General features: G+C 42.5%; 1 protein-coding gene across 5 annotated transcripts in view; it reads left to right on the plus strand.

Annotated features, from left to right (window-relative positions):
• Nucleotides 1-23,673, plus strand: part of GOLIM4 (golgi integral membrane protein 4) — a 98,929-nt gene continuing 75,256 nt past the window's right edge. For 2 of the 5 annotated variants that reach the window (XM_049867308.1, XM_049867310.1), the window contains exon 1: nucleotides 2-879. In XM_049867308.1, coding sequence (XP_049723265.1) covers nucleotides 693-879 — 187 coding nt within the window. In that variant the 5' untranslated portion in view covers nucleotides 2-692. Of the gene's footprint in view, nucleotides 880-23,673 lie in introns of all 5 variants that reach the window. The other 3 variants (XM_049867307.1, XM_049867309.1, XM_049867311.1) reach the window with 2 other exon arrangements.

Below are 23,673 nucleotides of genomic sequence, written 5' to 3' on the forward strand. Positions count from 1 at the left end.
GTGGGACTTCCTCCCGGAATCCCGTTGGCCAGAATAGCGGGGCCGTGGGTGACACGTAAGTTGGGTGGGAAGCGGCGGCATCTGAGGCTCGGGCAGTCGGGTCTGTGACACCGGCCTGCGGTCTTCCAAGCCCAGCCGGGCAGCCGGCCCCCACCCATCCACCACCCCGACGGGCCGTGCCCGCGGGGAGGCGCCTAAGGCGCCCCGAGCTGAGTTGCCTTTGTTGGGCGCGCACCCCTCCCTTAGGTGGCACATAGTCGCGCGGTGGGAGCTGCTGCGAGGGGGTGGGGTGCGGCCGGGGCGGAACTCTGTGCGCCACCGGGACAAGGGGGCCAAAAAGTGGGGAGGAGGGCAAAAGGCAGGCGGTGTCCGGGGACAGGCGCGAGAGCAGCCGCTGAGAAGTATGCGGAGGGCCCCCTTCCGGGCCCCGGCACTCGCGGCGAGCGAGCTTTGGAAAAGTTTGGCGGCTGCTGCCCGGGCGGTGTCGATGGCTGCGCGCCCCGCGGCGCGCGGGGGCTAGGCGGGCGCCACTTCGCCTACAGCCCCGCTTTTGTGTGTCGCGTCTGTTCCTCATGCTGCGTCCGGCCACCTCCTGCGGCGGCCGCTGCTGAGGCGCTTGCCGGGACTGAAGGGACGACGAGGAGGCGACGGCAGCGGCGGGGGCGGCCGCGGCGCGCGGTCCAGGCGGGACTATGGGAAACGGGATGTGCTCCCGAAAACAGAAGCGGATCTTCCAGACGCTGCTGCTACTGACCGTGGTGTTCGGCTTTCTCTATGGCGCGATGCTGTACTACGAGCTGCAGACGCAGCTGCGGAAAGCTGAGGCTGTGGCGCTCAAGTACCAGCAGCACCAGGAGTCCCTCTCAGCCCAGTTACAAGGTACGGTTAACGCGACGTGCGCGGCCGTGGCCAACTTTGCCTCGCGCCTCCAGCCCCAGCTGGAAAAGTGGCTTTGGGGAGGCGTTGGCACTGCAGGTGCCACTTCTGACCCTCAGGGACATCAGAGGCGAGCGATGCAGGAGTGCCTGTCCCGCGGTATGTCAGGGGAAATGATATCGTCCTTCTCCCGCTTTCTCCAGGCGGTTAAGTTTGAAATTGATAGCACCAGCTCCTAGTCCCTCGGAGCGTTTGGGGGGCGGGTGCACACTGAGCTTTCACCGAGCACTTGTCAAAGGCCCAGCTGGAATCCGAGCAGACACACCAGCAGCCCCCCTGCCAGTCCCATCTCTGAGGGGCAGGGTTCCTGGTTTTCTAGGTATTTGATTTCCAGTTGATTTTGCCAGTCTCCTAGGAAATGGAGAGTTTGTCAGAGATTTCTCAAACAGCACTGCTTTCCAAGGAAAAATTAAGCCATGACCTAGCACCCCAAAGTAATGGCGCAGTCGAATGGAACCTAGACCTGCTAGTTCCTTATTCTGTTAACTCAGTAGAGCGACTTGAGGGTTGCTGGATGTGTTTAAAAAGTCTGCACACTATTTACTGTTCAGCAGCTGGCAGGTATGTTTTTGACAAAAATGGTGTATTTGTCTTCCTGAGCACCTTTTAATTCATCACAGGGCGCTGTGTGTGTGTGTGTGTGTGTGTGTGTGTGTGTGTGTTTTAACCAGTCAACCTTGAAAGAAGTTGATGAGGAGAAACACAATTTTTCACTTTGTCGTACACAGCAAACAACTGGAGCGGAGGATAGGTAGTACAAAGGCTTAAAGCTTATAACCTTCTATTTTAGAGTCTCATTTAATGTAAATTTCAGAAACATAAATGATATATGACTGCAAAGTAAGCACAGTGTGGTCCTGTTAAAGGCATAGTCATCATATTTATACAGTTTTTAAAGCTCCTACATGTACTTGGGTTAGTTTTCAACACATACATGCCCTCCCTCTGACCAAAAAATAATAAAAAAGCTATAGATAGGGGAAATGTTGACAGTCTGCTGGTAATGTAACTATAGCTTATTTCATGTTACTAGGAAGATATAGGTTGGCTGGATGTTTCTGCCAGTGTGTGTATATGAATATATAACAGATGCTTTTTCATTGCTCCAGTATTCTGAGTGTTTTGTAGTAAAAAATTTAAGATGAACAAAAGTGATTGCTTGGTTTTGTTTGCTCTTCCCAACTTAGGAGAAAAGGAAGTATTTTTAGCTCCCTGAAGCTGCATAGCTACAGGCAATGAAAATATGTGAACTGGGCTTGGTTCAAAAGGAAAACCTATTTTGGTAATCTTAGTTTAAGAAAAAAAATTTTTTTCCTTAAAGTTGTTGAAATTTACTCATGTTGATGAAATTTACCATGTTGTTGAAATATCTATTTGGTATGAGTAGGGTAAATATTTTTATGTAATTTACTTGCTTATAAAACATCAGTGGCTTCCTTGTGAAGTTCAGTGCAGCTAGACCAAGGGAACAATTTGTTGTCTAATAGTACAACATCAGGACTGGGTTTTTCCAAAGGTGGCTAGAACGGGAGGTGTCTGTGGTGGATTGGCTGAGGTTATGTACCTTGGTCTCTTAGGAACCCGTGAGGGCAGGTGCTGTCACGCTCACCAAGGCACCTTACAGTGCCTGACATTGAGGATGGGATCAATATTTAGTATTCAGTCAACAAACAACATCATTCTGAATTACGGTGGAAAAACTAATTCCAGGTACTGTTGTCTGCTTTTCTGTGTCTCTATCCTGAAAACCAAAGCAACACAAATTAAAAAAAAAAAGTCCAAATAGCTCATTGCCTTAACTGCCAGTTCTGGAACTTATTGACTGAGGCTCCGCTTTCTGAATCATGACTTTTATTTGCAGTATTTCATTTTGAAAACCAATCTTAAGATTCTTTGTCTTTTTTGGTGATGGTAGTGGCGGGTGGGGAGTCCCCGGGTGGTACAAACGGTGAACACAGTTGGCTGCTAACCAAAAGGTTGGAGGGTTTGGTCCACTCACAGGTGCCTCTGAAGAAGGTCTGTCAGTCTACTTCTGAAAAATCAGCTATTGAAAACCCTATGGAGCACAGTTCTACTCTGACACACATGGGGTCACCGTGAGTCAGAGTCCACTCAGCGGCAGCTGGTTTTTAGTGGTGATAATACAAGGCCATTAAAATGCACAGCTTTTGCTTTGCAACAGGGGATAAAAATGTTCTGGCAAGTTTGAATGAGTTAAAGGCCATTTCTTAATTACTCTTGCCATTCCTCCAGAACTGTGGTGCTGCAGCAGTTAAAACATGATTATTCATGAAGAATATTTCCCAGGTAGGCTACAGTTTCTCCTTTTTTAAAAACGTATTATTGCAGTCATTATTGGCCACTGACCTCTGTAGCATTTATTGGGTGAAGATATTCTGGTGGTGTGCAGATTTCGCTTCGCCTGTCCAGTGACAGATGGCATTTTACACAGTAAGATATATGCCACCTACAACGATGGGTCTCGGGGCATCAGACTGTCCATTCTTAAGACTTATTTATTTAGGTGGGATTTCTTGACCTGGCTTGGATTAAGACTAGAGTTCATCATGAGTGTCCTACTTTGTAAAAATGACCCTTGAAAAAGTTGAAGTAACTTGGTCCTGTAGTCTTGAAGGTGGTATACATTTGTAAAGTGTGCAAATTTAGGTCATCTTTTTTTCACTTTAGGAATGAGTTGTACTGCAGATCTTGGTTGGGAATTAGGTTACTTCTAACCCCAAGCACATTTTGTTGTAGAACAGACCTATAAATAGGAGGTGGAGGGGGTCCCATGGGGAATGTTCTCAAACTAGGCAACTCCATCTCCACAAAAAACAAATACTTCTATCGCTGTGTCTATATCTGGGGCCCTCGTGGCACAGTGGTTACGTGTTTGGCTGCTAACCAAAAAGTCGGCAGTTCAAATCCACAACTTGCTCCTTGCAAACCCTATGGGGCTTCTACTGTATTCTATAGAGTCACTGTGAGTTGGAATCGACTGGAAGGCCATAGTTTTTTGTTTTTGTTTTTTAAATGTCTATGTCTGACTGTCTTTCTCTCTTACTGTACCTTAAGTATACTGAGGAATGGGACAGAGGTCACATACTGGTGGCAGAGATAGTAACAACCTTTGTTTTGACCTGCACAGTTTTTATTTAACCTTTAAGTTTTTTTAAACTGCTTTCAAGTGGGCCATGCACCATTTCTCTATAACTATACACAGTGGTTCTCAGCCATGACTGCCCATTGGAATCAGCTGGAGAGCTCCCAGATGAATTAAATCACAATTATGGGGGTGGAAGCCAGGCGTCAGTAATCTTTAAAGTTCTCCAGGTAATGCCAACTTATAGCTAAGGTTGAGAACCGCAGCTTTATAATCTTAAAACTGAGCCACTCCACACATTTACTGTACTTCACTTGCCTGGTCCCAAAGACATTGGAGTTTTTTTACCCTGAGTATGTGATTAAATGCAAAGACTATGAATTGTAATAAAACAGATTGGGGTTCAAATACTGGCTCTGCAACTTTTTGTATAAGTTTGAACCTCAAGTTTTCCTGTTTATAAAATACAGATTAGAATTATCTATTTCATAGGGTTTTTGTGAGAATTAAATAAGAAAATGCCTTCAAAGCTTCTAGCGCATACTTGGCACATAAAAACCCACTCATTGCTGTCGAGTCGATTCCGACTCACAGCGACCCTATAGGACAGAGTAGAACTGCCCCACAGAGTTTCCAAGGAGCGCCTGGCGGATTCAAACTGCCAACCCTATGGTTGGCAGCCATAGCACTTAAGCACTATGCTACGAGAGTTTCCAAACATAGTAGGTGCTTATTAAAGATTGACTGTGTTTGTCATGGGATGAGGTTGGCGTTCCTGTTTGAGGTAAGGTGATATTTTTTCTCTTTTGTTTCAGGATTGTCATGGGCAAAATTTTGAAATTGACTGTTTTTATAGTCACCTCTTTTTTTTTTTCTTGTACCTAAATGCTAATCTACAGTCGCTTTCTCTGCAGTCAAGAGTTTATTCTTGCAGAATCGACAAACCCTGCGTGATCTTAAAATGATCTCTCTCCTGCTCTCTAACGAGTTCCACTTGCCTCAAAAAAAATAAATAAAAAACAAATACAGTCGGGAGTGTGGAGAAAGGAAGTTCTCCTTGTGTGAATGAGTATTGTTCCTCTGTCAATCCCAGCAATGAGTCGGAATCGACTCGACGGCACTGGTTTTTTTTGTGGGTCAGTCTCCAGTTCATCCCCTGCTGACCTGGCCTCTGAGCCTTTGGCTGTTGTTCCCAGGGGCTCCTAGTTCATACACTGCCTTGTGGTTCAGTGGTAGTGGTTAGGAAAGATTTTCTTCTCAGTGGGTCCAGTACTCTATCTGGACAGATTTAGGATTAATGCCCATTTCAGAACCAATCATTATGGCTGGAGAGATGGGTTGGAGTGTGCTGACTGCCTTAGGCCTTGTTCACAGGTTCCAGAGCTTGGAGTCAGGCTGTGCCTGAACCACAGGGACTGAGAGTGCTAGAAGAATTTATCCTCATGTGACAATGGGGCTTTTGCTGAAATCAGGTGAGCAGATACCACACAGCTAAAACACAACAACTTTCACTACCCTGATCCTTTATCACTGCTAGGACACCAACCTGTAATGATTTCCGCAGAAGGCATTGTGCATTTTTTAACCAGAAATCTTTGAACTAGGCTTTTGTGATTTAATGGACCACTTTCTGACGCAAATGTCATTATTATATCTATGTAAGAGTGTAATGTTCGTTCACATTGGGATGAAGCAAGCCAGGTGAACATACTCTAGTGTGGCAGAAAATCTTATTGATTTTAACCACTCTCCCCTTTGTGCCTTTACTGTGTGTTATATTTTCTCGAAATTCTTAGCAGAGTGGTTAAAAACATGGACAGTGGAGCCAGACTAGCTCCACCAGTGACCTAGGGCCGGTTACTTAACCTCTCTAAGCCTTTGTTTCCTCATCTGTATGACAGGAGGGTCAATGTGAGAATGTGACAAATTACTGAGCACAGTGCCTCACACACAGCAGATGCCCAGTACTGGAATTGATACAGAGGTTAATGTGTGTTGTTAGATGAGTGAAATGGAAAACGCCCATTCCTAGTCTTCCACAGAATCATTTTCACTAGTCTCTCTTCACACGAACCTTGTCAGCCCAAAATTCCTAGGGACAGTTTATTTCTCTCTTGGGACTAGGGGGCATTTGAGACTGTGTTTACACACTTGGGGGCAAAACTATTTCAGAATGAGTGAAGAATTGTTAAGTTTAACTGCTCTGCTGTGGTCTGTTTTTTTCCTATTCAGAGTGAGCTTGTCCAACTCCTGGTTGTGCAGAAAGTCCGTGCTGGTGAGACTGGCTAATTTATACTTTGGAATAGTTCTCGAATCATTCCACAGGTTTGGGCAGAGGCAGCTGGGGCACATGTATCTGAAGGCTGGTTTTGGCACCTAAAATTCTCCAGTGATTGTGAGTTCAGAAAATGTCCACAGTTCTGGAAATGGCAGCCGCTGAGGAGTGCAGGGCTGAAGGCAATTCTTTTTTATAGCAGCAGGGCAGCTCCTAGAATGTTAGCTCTAAATTTGCATTTACCAGACTAAATAAAGTATCAGTTGCGAAATACAACATTTTGCGTTTGGGAATATATGAACAAATGATAAGTTATAAAATGAAATCTCCACTGATTAATTTTGTTAGTAATTGAAGAGCCATGTCCCTCAAATAACTTAATCTGATATGAATTTGTGATTTCGATAAAGCAAGGGCAACACTTAATTTTCTAACGTGTTCCATACTTCTAGTATGTTATTTTGTCAAATTCAGTCAGCATTAAATTCTCAGGAGAAAATGGTGAGAAATAAGCAATCCATTTATACTTCTTGGTGGTCTTATTTCTGTCAGCTTCAGTCATTCAGAACTGAAAGCTGGGAATAAACAGTATAGGAGTGGGGAGCAGGGGGATCTGAGCAGTAAGGAAAACAGATAAACTGACATAAACGCAGTGAACTTTACTCTGGATAAGAGGTCTTCCACCAATAGTTTAGACTGTGGTTACTGATTAACTCACTCCTGGATCGTTAGGAGAGGGTGTGACTGCTAGAGGCAGGCAGTAAGCATGTGAAAAATAAGACCTGTGACAGGCATAGCTATTTAAGTGAAGAAAAAAAAAAAACAAACCATTTACTGTAGGGACAAAAAGTCCCAGATGCCTGAAGCAGTATATTACAGCACTGTGACCCTCTTGGCCATCCCAGTGATGACCAGAAACCATCAAAAAGGTTTACAGAATGTTTTATATGTTCCTATTCCAGGTAAGTGTATCACAGCTATTTGAAATTAAAAAAGAAAAAAAATTGGCTCTTCCAGGTGTCACATTTGTCACTTAAGTGAGTTGTCCTTTGCGTTGGGTTCCCCCAGCGCTTAGCCTGTTAGATTAATCCTAAGCATTTAGGTTGGCTTGCTACCCTAAGCAGGAACATACTATATTAAAACTGGTTGCTTCTCTGATTTCAGATTACCCTGAATCTGTTTTTTGTTCTTTTTGGTGAAGTCTCTTTTAGCTCAGGACCAGGCTTTTTTTATTTCTTCTTCTCCAGTGATTGGTGCCTGGCAAAAAAAAAAAAAAAAAATACCCATTGCTGTCAAGTCAATTCCAACTCACGGTGACCTTATAGGACAGAGTAGAACTGCTGCATAGGGTTTTCCAAGGAGCGCCTGGTGAATTTGAACTGCTGACCTTTTGGTTAGCAGCTGTAGCACTTAACCACTACGCCACCAGGGTTTCTGCCTGGCATATATAGGTGCTTAATAAATAGTTGGTCTGTATACCTATGTGATATTTTCTGTTACGTGTATTCATACACGGTAGTCAGCGAAGTGTAGTGGGTATGGGCTCAGGAGTCAAAGCACTTGGATTTGATTTTCTGCTGTCTTCTTTACTAACTGGGTGGTCCTGGGCAAGTTATTTAGCTTCTCTGTGACTCAGTTTCATCATAAGTAATAATCAGGAAAATAGTGCTTATAATAGGTGGTTCTGAGGATAGGTAGTGTTAGCCAACATACAGTGCTTTAAAAAAGGAAAAAACCAAACCCATTGCTGTCGAGTCGATTCCAACCCATAGCAACCCTACAGGACAGAGTAGAACTGTCCCATAGAGTTTCCAAGGAGCACCTGGTAGACTTGAACAGCTGACCTTTTGGTTAGCAGCTGTGGCACTTAACCACTATGCCACCAGCGCTCCAATACGATGCTTAGAAGGGTGTGATTGCATTTTGGACTGTTGAAAAATTTCATATAGAGCAGAGTGGTTCCCAGACCTCAGTAATTGAGAACCACAAGGGTGGGCAATGTGTGGTACATGTACTCATTTTAAAGTACAAAGTTAGGACAAAGTTATGAACATCGGTTAGATTTTGTCTATTAAATAGTCATCTTCACTGAAGTACATTTCACAGTTTAAAGGAGGTATTTATCAAGCTGTGTTTAATTGATGTAAATATGGGACAGAAATAAGTACTCTTAAGTTCATGGAAACCTTGGTGGTATAGTGGTTAAGTGCTAGACTGCTAACCAAATGGTTGGCAGTTTGAATCCAACAGGTGCTCCTTGGAAACTCTATGGGGCAGTTCTACTCTGTCCTATAGGGTTGGAATCGACTCAATGGCAACAGGCTTTTTTGGTTTTTAAGTTCATTAGGTTCTATTTATATGTAAAGCCTTGCTTTAAAATCATCCCCTGAGTAAAATATGAAAGCTTCTGGATACCTTTTGAAAGTCTGACTCAGTGAAGCATCTGTTAAAATATGTGGTTTGTACAAGGATCTACAACTCATTGCACACATTGTGTTTGACTTCGTCATCCAGATAAACTGGCATGTGCCAATTCTGTCATGAGAGTACCGTGTCTAAGTAAATAACAGTTGACCGTTAAAGAGAAGTGCACATTATCTGCCGCCTTTAAGTCCTAGAGGAGCCCTGGAGGTGCAGTGGTTAAGCCCTTGGCTGCTAACCAGATGGTCAGCAGTCTGAACTGACCAGCCACTCTGCGGGAGAAAGATGTGACAGTCCCAAGTGGAGTGGAGCCGTGTTCTGACTTTTTTATTCTTGCCTGCCAGTTCCCTGTAGGGCTGGGGCGCGAGACCAGATTTCAGTGACTCAGGAATGAGTGAATTAGAGTTAAGGAAATGAAGACTGACTAGAGATAGAGTGGGACAAAAGGCAAAGGATTTGAGAGAAACCAGAAGAGAGAAGGGAGAGAAAAAGGGACTGATATCAGCTGATGACTCTTGAAAGCAGCGAGGAAGATTCTTGCTCACATCTTTTTGTGTTCAAAAGAAAGCAATGGGATAGTGAAAGCAGAATGGGTTTGGGTGTCCCTTGTGCTCTGAAGGCAGCTGCGGTGTTTATCACCAGGGTGACCTTTAGCAGGCAGGTTAACCTCTCTGAACTTTGATCTCTTCATACTTGAATTGGGGATAACAGTGTCTGTCCCATACACTTACATGGATATGTGTGAGGTAAAATACATCTGAAGTGGCTAGCGCTAATTCAGGAGCATATTACTTACTGTTCCTTGGGTGACCAGGGCTGCTGTTGCTCAATTAGTGTTGGTAGTATTGGGCTTCTTTTATCCCTGAGTGGTGCAAATGGTTAGCGCTGCAGCTGCTAGCTCAAAGATTAGAGGTTGGAATTCAACCAAAGCCACTTTGGAAGAAAGGCCTAGTGACCTACTTTGAAAAATCAGCCATTGAAAACCCTGTGAAACACAGTTTTACTGACAAACATGGGGATCACCCTGAGTCATAATTGACTCGACAGCAACTGTTTTTTTGAACTGGTTTTACAACATCTAGTGGGTAAACTGTGATTTAAATGTGGTTTTCAGAATTGTGTGCCCAACTTGGCTCTGAAACTTTTATGTGATTTAAGATACTCTCACATTGTGTTTTCTGCAGTGATCGTTTTCGGAAGAAAAAACCTCAAAGCACTTTACGTGGTAGTAACTAGGAGGTACTGTTTTTCATTTTGACAACTAAGTGTTCTTGTTTTATCATTGCGGACAAAATGTTTTTGCTACATTTGCCAATAGGTGGCTTGTGGATTTTGTAGCTTTGTTTGGAAGTGAAAGGTTTTCTTAATAAATATGTATTGAAGTTCAGATAGGCTAAAGAAAAATATAAAAGCCCATTGCTGTCAAGCCTGTTCTGACTCATAGTGACCCTATAGGACAGAGTAGAACCACCCCACAGGGTTTCCAAGGAGCAGCTGGTGAATTTGTACTGCTGACTTTTTGGTCAGCAGTCGTAGCTCTTGACCACTGTGCCACCGGGGCTCCCATGAGAAATGATAAACTTTAATTTTCTTTCAAGCCACTGTTACTTAGAGTGAATTTATTTTGATAAATTTTTTTGAAAATTTATCTGATGGCACTAAATTCAGGAGTCTTGGTGACACAGTGGTTAAAGCGCTCGACTGCCAACTGAAGGGTCAGCGATTGGAAGCCACCAGCTGCTTCGTGGGAGAAAGATGTGGCAGTCTGTTTCTGTAAAGGTTTATAGCCTTGGAAACCCTATGAGGCAGGTCTGTTCTGTCCTGTAGGATCACTGTAAGTTGGAATTGACTTGACACCAGTAGGTTTGATTTGTTGTTGTTGTTGTTAGGTGCTGTTGAGTTGGTTCCGAGTCGTAGCGACCCTATGCATAACAGAATGAAACATTGCCCAGTCCTGAGCCACACTTACAGTCGTTGTTATGCTTGAACTCATTGTTGCAGCTACTGTGTCAGTACACCTGGTTGAGGGTCTTCCTCTTTTCTGCTGACCCCGTACTCTGCCAAGCATGATGTCCTTCTCCAGGGACTGATCCCTCCTGACAACATGTCCAAAGTATGTAAGGCGCAGTCTCGCCATCCTTGCTTCTAAGGAGCATTCTGGTTGCACTTCCTCTAAGACAGATTTGTTCATTCTTTTGGCAGTCCGTGGTATATTCAATATTCTGCGCCAACACCACAATTCAAAGGCGTCAACTCTTCTTCGGTCTTCCTTATTCATTGTCCAGCTTTCACATGCATGTGATGCGATTGAAAATACCATGGCTTGGGTCAGGCGCACCTTAGTCTTCAGGGTGACGTCTTTGCTCTTCAAAGGTTTGGTTTAGCATTAAATTATTTATAGCACATAACCTTTATTGAGTGCCTGCTATGTTCAAGTACTGTGCTAGGCATACTACATGTATTATCTCTCTTTTAACTGTGATGGAAGGGGCAGTAGTGGCTCAGGGTAGAATTTCTGCTTTCCATGCAGAAGACAGGTTTAGTTCCTGGCCATTGCACCTTAACACAGCCACCACCCGTTTGTCAGTGAAGGCCTGTGTGTGGCTGTGATGGTGAACAGGTTCCAGTGGAGCTTCTAGATGGATGAGGAAGCAAGCCCTGGTGATCTGCTTCTGAAAATCAGCCAGTGAAAACCCTGTGGCTCACAGCAGTCTGATCCCATTGGACATGGGGTTGCCATGAGTCAGAGGCCAACTGGACAGCAGCTAACAGCAACAACTGTAATGAGAGCACTTTAATGTAAGTTTTATCTTTACTTTGTACATGAGCAACGTGAGACTCAGAAACCAAAAACCCGTAGCTGTCCAGTTGATTCTGACTCATAGCAACCCTATAGGACAGAGCAGATCTGCCCCGTAGGGTTTCGAAGGAGCAGCTGGTGGATTCAAGCTGCCAGCCTTTTGGCTAGCAGCCAAGCTCTTAACCACTGTGCCGCCAGGACTCCCTGAGGCCCAGAGGGTTAATTAGCTTGCCACTGTCAAGTTCTAGCCTAATGAAACTGAACTTAGAACCCTAGTCTGACTTCCTAGCCCATGTTCTTTCCACAGTACTCCATTGCCCTCAAACTTATTTTTGAGTGTCTCATGACAATATTAATGGTTTTGAGAAAGTAGGTTAGGTGGGTCATATGAGGATTCAAGGTAAAATTTAGAATCAAAAGTAACAGACCTGATTATTCGATGCCGTAATCCCAGAGTGGAGGACGTCTGCTGCTGTCAGGAAAGTTGATTTTGGCTGGTACTGGAGTTGATTTTAGGTGGTATGCAGCTGCAGCATTAAGTGACATCAAATCGCCTAGTGAAAAACTTACGCCGTTTTCGGTTCCCTGCCCTGTTTTCTTGACAAGTCAAAAAGAAACTCAGTTTGGTGCCAGAATCTCTTTCCTAGCTACAGTTGCTCATCTCTTTTTGTAAAGAGTGCATTTCAGGCGGTGAACAGCCTGATAACTAGAGTTAATAATTGTTCTGTTGTTTTATTGTGTTTAATTTTTACAGTAACCATCCATTAATGGCATGTAAATCAGATTTTTTTATTTATAAGACAGTGGTGTAAAGTTTCCTTTTTAGAAACTGACTTGAGGGGAAAACGTGAATATTGGTAACTCATGTATTCAGGTTTTACGTGGGTATGGTAAGAACTCGTGAGGGGTACCTGCATGTCTGAAGTTTAGGAATGCATGAACTAATCGAATCTAATATGAACCTTGAACTTTACAGTTAAGGACATTTGATCTTGAAGCAGATGAATCACTTACCATGTGTCTCAAGCTGAGTACAGAGCCCGTGTCGTACGTGATCCCCAATACAACACCACATTCCCCCACTGCTTCGTGCTGTCTCTGTAGGCCAGCAGTCCCCTCTTCTCAGTTCTAGCAGAAATGGCATTGCTGTTTTTAAACAAAGCTGTATATTTTTGAATACCATATTTGTGCTCTTTGTGTTTATTGGCCCATGAGTGCTTACAGAGAGGACATGTCAGTCATTATTCTTCACTAGTAATAAGCTTCATCAAATAGACTCATAGCCTGGAGGGTCTTGGGAATGAGATTAGTTGCTCCCTGCAACAATATGACATTTAAAAAAAAAATATTGTTTTAACTCTCTTTCGTATTTGAAATGTCACAATATGATAGGTAGGGAATAGAAAAGTAAAAGATGTGCTGTCATTCTGAATGATGAGGCTAATATTATAGAGCGTTTGGATGAGTAGGTGGATTTAAAAACATATAATCATTTTAGGAGAGTCAGACATTCCATTTCCCAATTTGTATCTCATTTAAAATCTCTTTAAGTGGAATGGTTGCTACAAACAACAACAAAATCTGCACATCAGGATATTTAAGGCAGCTTTGCTGCTGTGCTTTCTTGACAACAGCTGTGATGTTGTTAAATGGATGTTATAAATGTAGATTAAAATTGGGCAGCTGATAATTATTTTATGACTTGATTTGGTTAGTGTAGAACAGTTTATCAAGTTTATGTTAGTGAGATTTAATATTATAAATCAGTAATTCCTGCCCTATTGAATCAGTGTTTCAACCTATTAACATACACATAGAGGTCATGTTTTAAAAAGACTTTATATCCTGTTTAGAGGTTTGGATGCTGTAAAATATGTTAAATTGTACTAAGTCAAGCAGAACTTGTATGAGAAAATGAAAAATAAATCTTTACTGTAGAGATGAATACCAAAAAAAAAAAAACTATAGATGAATATCAGCTCAAAATCTAAAAGTCATCTAAATTAGATCCAGGTGTGGGTGAGGCACCTCTTTTTTGAAGTACAACTCCTTAAGTGTAGTTTGTCTTCATCTGTAGATCTTCAAAACTAGAGAGTCAAGTTATCTGCCCTTCACACAATCTGTATACAGTGGTGGGGTAGGTGTAAGATTGTTATACATATTACTGCTCAAAAAGGCCGAAAATGTGAGGTACATAGAAGTGTTGGTCCATAGCAATTCTGAAATCCAGCGAGGCAAACATTTCCTTGATTAGGTAGCAAGGCTTTGGAATAATTCTTCATGGTTCTTGATGCTACCCATTGGGCATTTTGTTCCATCCTCTGAGCCATCTTTCCTTTTTCATGAAAGGTAGTATGTGTTTATAGCTGAGTAGTTTCTCATTCTGCTTCCTGCCAGGAGAATTTTGGAAGTTGATGGTCTCTTTTCTTTTGGTATTGTCCCTTTCAGTCCACACTGGCAGTGTTTCTGCTGATGTAATCCTCTCAAAAAATTTGTGGTTTTCTTGTGAAACTTCCAGAGGTTTACTCCATGAGACAGAGCCACATCTATGTATCTCTTAGAAATAAACCCTTCTTTGCCGTGGGCTTCTACTGAGACAGCTGAGAGACAGTGCCCTTAGATCCAAAAGGCTTATTGAGAGGATGTGTGAGTCCTACTCTTCAGCTGTTAAGAGATGTAATTGTCTGGTTAGTACTCTGAGATACCACTTCTGATCTTTCTAAGGTCTTCACAAAAGGATTTTACAGCCACGTTTAACTTCTACTTTACACCATATTCTTCTTATAGTACCTTGGATTTGATCTATGCTCAGATGCCATATCTTAATTTTTAGCATTGTTTTCTGTCTGGAGAGGGTGAGAATTTTCAGAACCATCAAGTACTTGCTCCTTTTTGTTAAGCAGACCTTCCCTCAATTTATTTCTCTTTTCTCTAATTTTGTTATAAATACCAAGGAGAAACCAGGTGGCGTCAACACTTTACTTGGAAATCTTCTTAGCTAGATTACGCAGTTCATTCGGCACATTATTTTTACTTCACGTAACTGCAGGTAACTGCTAGTTATGTAATGGCACATAAGTGTAGGTATTGGTAAACGTTTTGCCAAGACGTAATTCCAGTTTCCAGTAAATTTTTTTTCTCACCTTAGCAATGTCTTTAAAGTCTAAAATTCTATGAACAGGCACTAAGCTTTCACTAACATTCAAAGTTGGGAAGCTCCTCCCACCTTCTAGATTTTTGTTATCGCAGCACCCCACTTGCAGAATCTGTATTAGTTGTTTTTTACTGCATAGCACATTATCTCAAAACTGAATTGGCTTAGAACAACAAACGCTGTTTCCAGGTTTCTGTGGACAGGTATCTGGCCTTAGCTGGGTGAACCTCTCAAGGTCTCTCATGAAGTTGCAGTCAAGCTGTTGGCCAAGGTTGAAGTCATCTCAAAGTTTGACTGGGATTGAAAGACCTGCTTCCAGATTCACTTCTGTGGTTGTCAGCAGGCCTCAGAAGATCTCTTTCACTCACCTGGACCCTTCCACAGGGCTGCCTTACAACATGGTAGTTGGCTGATCCACGAGCAAGTGAGAAAGTGCAAGCACCCAAGCCAGCAGCTAACATATTTTTATAGCCTAATCTTGGAAGTGATATTGTATCACTTATGCCATTTTCTGTTCATTAGAATTGAATCACTAGATCTAGCCCTTGTGTTACCAATTGCCAATCTGACACAAAGGGTCCTTGTATTTTCCCGAGTAAGCATACACGCGAAAGACAAACTTTATCTTCAGCAAGCTTTATTTTGCTTGAGTCAAGCAAAAGGAGTCAGCGGGGATCTAAGCCTCTCCAAAAGACTGACTTGAAAACGGAAGCAAGGCTAGGGCTTATGTGGGTTTGGTGGAGACAATAGAGTAATGAATATTCAGTGGACTTCTTTCAGGGGGCAGGTACTTCTCAGAATGGTGGTGTATGCTAATTAGGTTCACCTGCATCTGAAATTCTAAGATGGAACCTACTGGTATTCAACATGGAGTCCTCTTGGCAGCCTTTGGCATCACTTATTATGGGATATAGCACAAGCACGCTTTATCTTCGGCACTACATCGCCATCTTCGGAGGGCTAAGGAAGGTCAAACAGCAGTCACACTCTGTTCCACTGCGCATAAGGAGCCTGCAAAGGAGGAGGGGACTAGAAAGACACTAAGAAGGAGATAGTAATTCACAGGTTGCCCCAATCCTATTTCTTGTTGACAGGGTGGGTTCCTGTTTACCCAAATTCTAGATGTTAATCTTTTTAAAAGCTCTTTTATTCCACTAGCACAGTTAACCCTATCTGTCTCACTTGCTCAAGCCACTGTCACTATCTCCAATTGCTGTCCAGTTGATTCTGACTCATGGATACCCCATGTGTGTCAGAGTAGAACTGTGCCCTGTAGGGTTTTTAATGTCTGATTTTTCTAAAGTAAATTGCCAGGGCTTTCTCCTGAGGTGCCTCTGGGTGGATTCAAATCTCTAATCTCTCTTTGGCAACTGAGAGTCTTAACAATTTGCACCCTCCAGGGACTCCACTGCTCAAGGGTAAGAGCTTATGAGAGCGTGAGTAACAGGAGGCATGATGATTGAGGCCCTCTTCATGGCTGCCTACCACAAATTGAGAATACTTACTTGAATATCATTATTGGCAGCAGCATTGTTATCACAGTCATCATAAGCTAACATTCATTGAGCACTTAGTCTGTACTAGGCACTGTTATAAATTGTTTTCTTGGGTTATCTGACTTAATACTTTTGGGAAAATGTTTTGTTACATATTAAAGTATGAATTTGAAATGTATTAGCAAGAAGTAGTATTTGAAATCAGAGGGGAATTATCTGGTGCTTAAACCAACTGACCTGAAAACCCACCAGCATAAACCCACATAGTAGACTGTCAAGGGAAATACCAAATTGAAAGGCATTATTCCTGGTGGGTTTCAAAACCCATTGACAGTATATGAAAATTTCCCACTCCCACAAGTGATTGTATTTCTTTGGCAAGGAGATACAGTGCAGTGCGTTTGTTCATATAGTATTTTCACTTGGTTCTAAAAGTTTTCTTCTGACTTTACTGCAGTCCTTGGTGAAGGTCTCGTTATCTCATAGTCAAAAGATAATTTTTTATAGGATTTTACTGGTCTTAGAAACATGAATATCTTTGATTTAAACAAGGAGCCTTAATTGTGTGACTGGTAATGTCAGCATGTTCATTCACCCCCTACCTTGAAAGTCAAGGCTTAAAAATTACAATATGTGAGTATTCCTTTGCAATGTTAAAGAAGATCAAAAGTAGAGTATAAGAGTTTATTATGAAAAGATCATTGAATGTGTTCTGAACAGTTGTAATTCCAAATTCATATCATGACCTCATCCTTTTTTTTTTAAATTAACTTTTATTGTGCTTTAAGCGAAAGCTTACAAATCAAGTCAGTCTGTCATACAAAAATTTATACACACCTTGCTAAAAAAACCTTCCCTCCACTCTCTCTCCTCATGTTTCTATCCCATCGTCCAGTCTAATCCCTGTTTGAAGAGTTGGCTTTGGAAATCGTTCCTGTCTTGGGCTAACAGAAGGTCTGGAGGCCGTGTCACCGGGGCCCTTCTAGTCTCAGTCAGACCATTAAGTCTGGGCTTTTTATGAGAATTTGGGCTCTGCATCCCACTGCTTTCCTGCCCCCTCAGGGATTCTCTGTTGTGTTCCCTGTCAGGGCAGTCATCAGTTGTAGCCAGGCACCATCTAGTTCTTCTGGCCTCTGGGCGATGTAGTCTCTGGTTTATGTGGCCCTTTCTGTCTCTTGGGCTCATAATTACCATATGGCTTGAGACCAATTGATGCATCTTAGATGGCCAGTTGCCAGCGTTTAAGACCCCGATGCTGCTCTCCAGAGTGTGCAGAATGCGTTCTTAATAGATTTTATTATGCCAATTGACTTAGGTGTCCCGTGAAGTCATGGTCCCCAAACCCCTGCCACTAATACGCTGGACTTCGAAGCAGTTTATTCAGGAAACTTCTTTGCTTTTGGTTTAGTCCAGTTGTGCCGACCTCTCCTGTATTGTGAGTTGTCTTTCCCTTCACCTAAAGTAGTTCTTACCTATATGACTTCACTCTTGTAAACACATTTTAGTAACTAGAAATTCATGAGCTAAATATTTCTGTTTTCCATTTGACTCCCATTGTGCTTTCTTAGGCATATCTCTGTTACAGATTGGCTTGGGAAGTAGGTAGAGAATGCTTTTTCAAAGTGTGTTTGCTGCCATATTCCGTTCAAGAGTCAGGGAGAGTTCTGCTCTTGTCAGTGAGAAGTTGATATATGACTGAATTTTGGTGAAATCAGTGATGATTCTCATGACCCACTGATATATGTTGGTGCCTGGTTGCTGGTATGACATTTCACTGTTAAACTAAGTTGTCCTCGGCTTCTCCTACTCTTGGTGATAGTCACATGAATCCCTTAAGCCCTCAGTGATATGTAGTTTCTTCTCTGTTCTCCATCCTAAAAATCAAAATGGGAACAATTCTCTACATGTGCCACAATGTATTGCTGACATGTACTGTATGGTGTGTGTGTGTGTGTGTGTGTGTGTTCCGCTCCCACCCCATATACGTTTTGTTCCCTGATTTTGGTTAGGGTCCATGTGGATTGAACCTAGAAGATGCTCTTTTCAGTTGAAACTGTCAAGGAGGCGGTAACTACTGTTTAGTTGTTATTAGTTGCTGTCGACTTGATTGATACTCCTGGTGGCCCCATAGTCATACAGAGTAGAACTCATGGATGCAGAGTAGAAATGCCCCATAGGGTTTTCAAGGCTGTGACCTTTCAGAAGCAGATCACCAGGCCTGTCTTCGGAGGCACCTCTAGTAGTCAAATGCTTAACCTTTTGCACCACCCTGGCACTCCTTACTATTTAGCTTTGTTTGTTGTTGTGTGCTGACCAGTTGATTCTGACTCATAGTGACCCTATATGACAGTACTTCTAGGCTATAATCTTTACAGGAGCAGATTCCCAGGTCTTTTCTCCCATGGAGCAGGCTGGTGGGTTCAAACCTCCCATGTTATGGTTAACAGCCAAGCACTTAACCATTGTACCACCAGGGCTCCTTCCCTATTTGCAAGTTGCATGTGAGACCATGGTATAAACCCCAGAAGTTATCATCTGATGACAGACTCATACTTTGAGGAAGGGCTGAGGCTTTAAAAAAGACTGTTTTGTTTTCACCGTTGACCTCTAGCTGTTATCAAAACTGTCTCCTACCCAGCAACAGTTCGTTGCCTGAGACCAAGTTGTGTGTCTTGCCTGTGATCCTCCCTTCCTTAAGAGTGGCATTTTCAATTTGGGATCCACGGGGGAGCCCCAGGGGTCCATGAACTTCCTGAAATTATGGGTCGGTTCTGTATATGTGCATTTTTCTAAGACTGAAGCCATGGCTCTTATCAGATCTTCAAAGCATAAATTACCTGAAAAAGGTTAAGAACCACTGTTTTAGGGCAAATTCTCCCCTCCTGAGGTGTTTTCCAGTCCATCCTGGAATTTGACCTTCCATAGTTCCACTCCAGAACCCTCCAGACATGGCTGAATGTGACTGAATTTGTAATGGGGTAGTCAGTGCTCGCTGTCATTCCCCTAAAACCCCTAACCAACGTTATCCCCCCAAATTAAAGAAAAATCCTGTTTAGGGACTCAAATGGCACTTAATAAATTGCCCTCTTAGAATGCACTAGTAATTGCTTAGTAAATAATAAAAAATGCCTTGCAATTACATGAGAATTTATACTTCTCAAATTGCATTTATGTTCATGACATACAGTAATGCAGTATATAGTATTATTTTAAATTTGGGGAAACAAGTCACACAGCAAGACAATGACACATTTGGGATTAGCGCTCAAGTTGCTTGAATCCTAACACAGGCCTCTTACTAATATGCTATTGAGTTTCCAAAGCTCACTCACCATGGGACTAAAAATGTGGTTTTAACAGTAATCACAAACTTTGCCTTCTCTGAGGGAACTCGGAGTTTATCAAGCAGTTAAGAATATTCCTGGACAGTGACTCCTCTGGACTTTAAGAACTAGTAGCTTTGTAGTCTGCTTGCCAACAACCCTCCTTCACTTCTCACTGTACTGTATGCCATGGAAGATGCTAATGGTTGGTCTCCTAATAATTTCTGCTTCACTGCTGCAGCTTTGCACTGTCAGTATCATGTTTACCTTGTTCCTTCCTGGCTCTCACATGCCCCGGATGGCCCACGGAGGGTCCGTAGGCGCTGTATCCCAGTGTAATAAGGACGATCGTCACTGAGGTGAACGTGACTTCACTACCCTTTCCATCTGTCTCTGGTGTTTTGCGCTTTACCTTAGAAGGACTCTTTTTCAGACTCCTGCATCCCGGGCTGTAGGCAGGGTTCAGGCTCATGCCGGCATCTTACTGACATTTACCACTGGCTGCTGCCTCCTGGTAGTATCTGTAGCTTCACCCTGACCTCGGAGGGGGGCTTTGAAGCTCACCAGTCATCTGATTCTCCAGATGTGTTTTTTATCTTCCAGATATAGAAGTCAGATCATTCCTCTAATTCTTAGATTGGTAGAACAGGAAAGAATGTGTACAAACGGCAGCACACAGATAAGTTTTGGTTTGGCTCACGTAGCGTTTTGAAAAATTTCACAGTAGTTGTCTACATTGAACAGGAAAGATATTTTACATAGACACCCAGATTTCCAATTTTGTTTGAAAAGTTCTAAGAACCCACAATTCTGGACCTGTGTTTCCTTGTGGGGAATGACTGGCTGCCCACTTTGAGTGGGGCATACGGGCTTCAGTTGGGCAAAGTTCCCCTAGGATTCTTTGGGTCTTTGTATTACTGGCCTGGCCTCTATAAGTATCTGAATTTGCAATTCTTAATCTCGAATACCTTCTTTGGTTTATCAATGAATAGTGAACCTCAGAGAGATTGAATGGCTTGACTGTACTGTCTAATACAGTAGCAACCGGTCACATATGGCAGTAGCACTTGGAACATGGCTAGTGGAACTGAGAAACTGAATTTTTAATTTTACAGGTGGTTACTGATTTACAATGTATTCGAGTTATGAGGAACCACACTTACAACTGTTTTGGTTTTTATTTGTACATCTTATTAGTAATATGCACTACATACAGTGTTGGAGCAAATAATTTCCTGATGTTATCATTCTTAGATATTCACTCTCAGGTGTTCAATTTTATGATTTACTGTTCAAAACACTGCTGTAGAGCAGGCTGTGGCCTGGTCTGCAGTGAAGTCATGTCAGTGAGAGGAGTTGTAACAGACAGAAAGTTGGGCAGCGTTCAACTCTAACAACATACAACATTGAATTCCACGCAAGCATCTGGCAGCTCTTAGGACTCTGACGTCATTCATTGTTACAATGCTGATGCCGACTTCATCGTAGACCAGGTCTCGAGAGTGATCTTATTCAAGGTTTGTTACCATAAGAAGCATTAGTTGTTAATTTGAAGCCGAGTTGTTCAGGTTTCTCTAACTGTAACATCTGTACTGCTTATACCCCCCACAATATGTCTAGCAAAAGAGATCATGCCACTGAAAGTCCTAATCTAGAAAAGAAGGTGAGAAAGATTCTAGACGTGGATGTAAAGGTGAAGGTCATTAAGGCCTATGATAATGGAAAGAATTTCAGCAAAATAGCACAAGAGGAAGGACTGTTTCATTCGACCATTTAGACAATCATTAAGGTTAAGAATAGGATTTTGGAGGCTGTTAAAGGAGCTATTGGCATAAAATTGACAATTTTAGCGGTAGTTAAGTGCTCAGCTGCTAACTGATAGGTTGGCAGTTCGAACCCATCAGCCACTCTGCAGGAAAAAAGACCTGGTGATCTGCTCCTGTAGAGATTAACCCATTGCTGTTGAGTTGATTCCGACTCAGAGCGACCCCCCGGGGTTTCTGAGGCTATAAATCTTTACTGAAGCTGACTGCCACAACTTTCTCCCATGGAGCCTCTGGTGGTTTCGAACCATTGACCTTTCAGTTAGCAGTTTATCACTTTACCCATTGCTCCTCCAGAACTGCTTCCCACAAAGATTACAGCTTAGGAAACCTTATGGGCAATTCTGCTCCACCATATAGGGTTGCTGTGAGTTGGAATAGACTCAACAGCACACGACAACAGTATATGTTTTGCCTTATTATAAGTGAATGGCAAAAAGTCAGTGAGGCTCTTAGAATTGGTCCATGAAAATCTCATAAATTTTACTTTTATAATTTGTGATACTTGAACTTGGGTTAGGCTAAAGTTTGCCTTTATACCAAATTATGATAGAAAATATTAACTAATAAAACATTTGTGTAAACAAAATCTGTCCTCCTTAACTTTTTAAAAGAACAAACTTCTGAATCACTTAGGAACATAAACAGGAAAGATTTCCTTCAAGCCAAAGAATTCACAGATGATTGTTTTCTAGTAATTCAGGCAGGCCCTGAAAGCATTGGTACTTAAAAGTAATAAAATCCTATGTCCTAGTCACCTAGTATTGCTATAACAGAAATACCACAAGTGGATGGCTTTAACAAAGAAAAATTTATTCGCTCTCAGTTGAGTAGATTACAAGCCCAAATTCAGGGCATCCACTCCAGGGGAAGGCTTTCTCTTTCTGTCGGCTCTGGAGGAACGTCCTTGTCCTCAATCTTAACCTTCCCCTGGTCAAGGAGCTCCTCAGGCACAGGGACCCTGTGTCCAAAGGACGCGCTCTGCTCCTGGTGCTGCGTTCTTGGTGGTGTGAGGTCCCCGACTGTCTGCTTGTTTCCTGTTCCTTTTATCTCTTGAGAGAGAAAAGGTGTTACAGGCCACACCCCAGGGAAACCCCCTTTATCTTGGATCAGGGAGGTGATCTGAGTAAGGGTGGTGATACAATCCCACCCTAATCCTCTCAACATAAAATTAAAATCACAAAATGGAGAGCAGTCACAGAATACTGGGAATCATGGCCTAACCAAGTTGATATACTCATTTTTCGGGGGAGATAACTCAATCCATGACATCATACTTATTCAAATCTTCAAGATTTTTATCAATTCATACCAGTTACTCCCACTCAGTGCTACTTAGTTCATGCCTATGTGGTTTTAAAGTGAAGATAGTCAGATGCTACTCAAAACAAGCAAATAGTTTCTAGGGTGTATCAGACATTTAGGGAGGTGTGTTACTTTCAGGGAAGCCCTGGTGGCGTAGTGGTTAAGTACTACAGCTGCTCACCAAGAGGTCAGCAGTTTGAACTCACCAGGTGCCACTTGGAAACTCTATGGTGCAGTTCTACTCTGACCTTTGGGGTTGCTGTGAGTCGGAATTGACTCAACAGCAGTGGTGGGTTACTTTCAGTTCACTTGGAGGACTTCTTGGTAAATTGTAAATCATCAGAGGTTACAGAATTATAACTTGAGATTCTTAAAATTAGTTTATTCAGTATGTTATAGTCATTCCCATAAATTAGGTTGTTGTAGAGTGTCTTTTTCTTTCTGTGACAACTTTTTCTTAAAACATTTCCTTACTAAAAATAATTCTGATTGTGTTTTCTGAAATATAACATAGCCAAAGAAGGTTATTACTGGTTTAGAATAGGTAAGACAAGAGGGCATGCAACTAATGTTATATGTGTAGCCACATGAATATACTGAGTCAGTATATTTCAAAATCTCAGTGGCTTACAGTAACAAGCATTTTTATTTATGTTCACGGGTCTGCAGGTTGACTCTGATTTGGCTATTATAGTCTGTGCTTGGCTGTTCCTGATTTGGCTGGCCTGGGCAACAGGTTTTTGATCAGTTTTAGGTCTCCTCCCCATGCCGCCATTGTATGATCTGGACTGAATGGATTGCATCTTCCTGGGAGTGTTCTTCTCATGGTGGATCACAGCAGAAGAGGGCGAGCGTTAACACGCGATGTTTCTTAAAGCCTTGGCTTAGACTGGCAGGCACACTGTCACTTCTGTCCACGTTCCATTGGCCAAATGAGTCACATGGTTAAGCCTAACATTAATGGGGTGGAGAAGAACACTGCCCACAGCAGTACATGCTCCAGAGTGTGTTGCAGATTGTGGATGTATAGTTCCGAT

Source organism: Elephas maximus, chromosome 23 (assembly GCF_024166365.1).
Source record: "Elephas maximus indicus isolate mEleMax1 chromosome 23, mEleMax1 primary haplotype, whole genome shotgun sequence".
Taxonomy (NCBI): Eukaryota; Metazoa; Chordata; class Mammalia; order Proboscidea; family Elephantidae; genus Elephas; species Elephas maximus.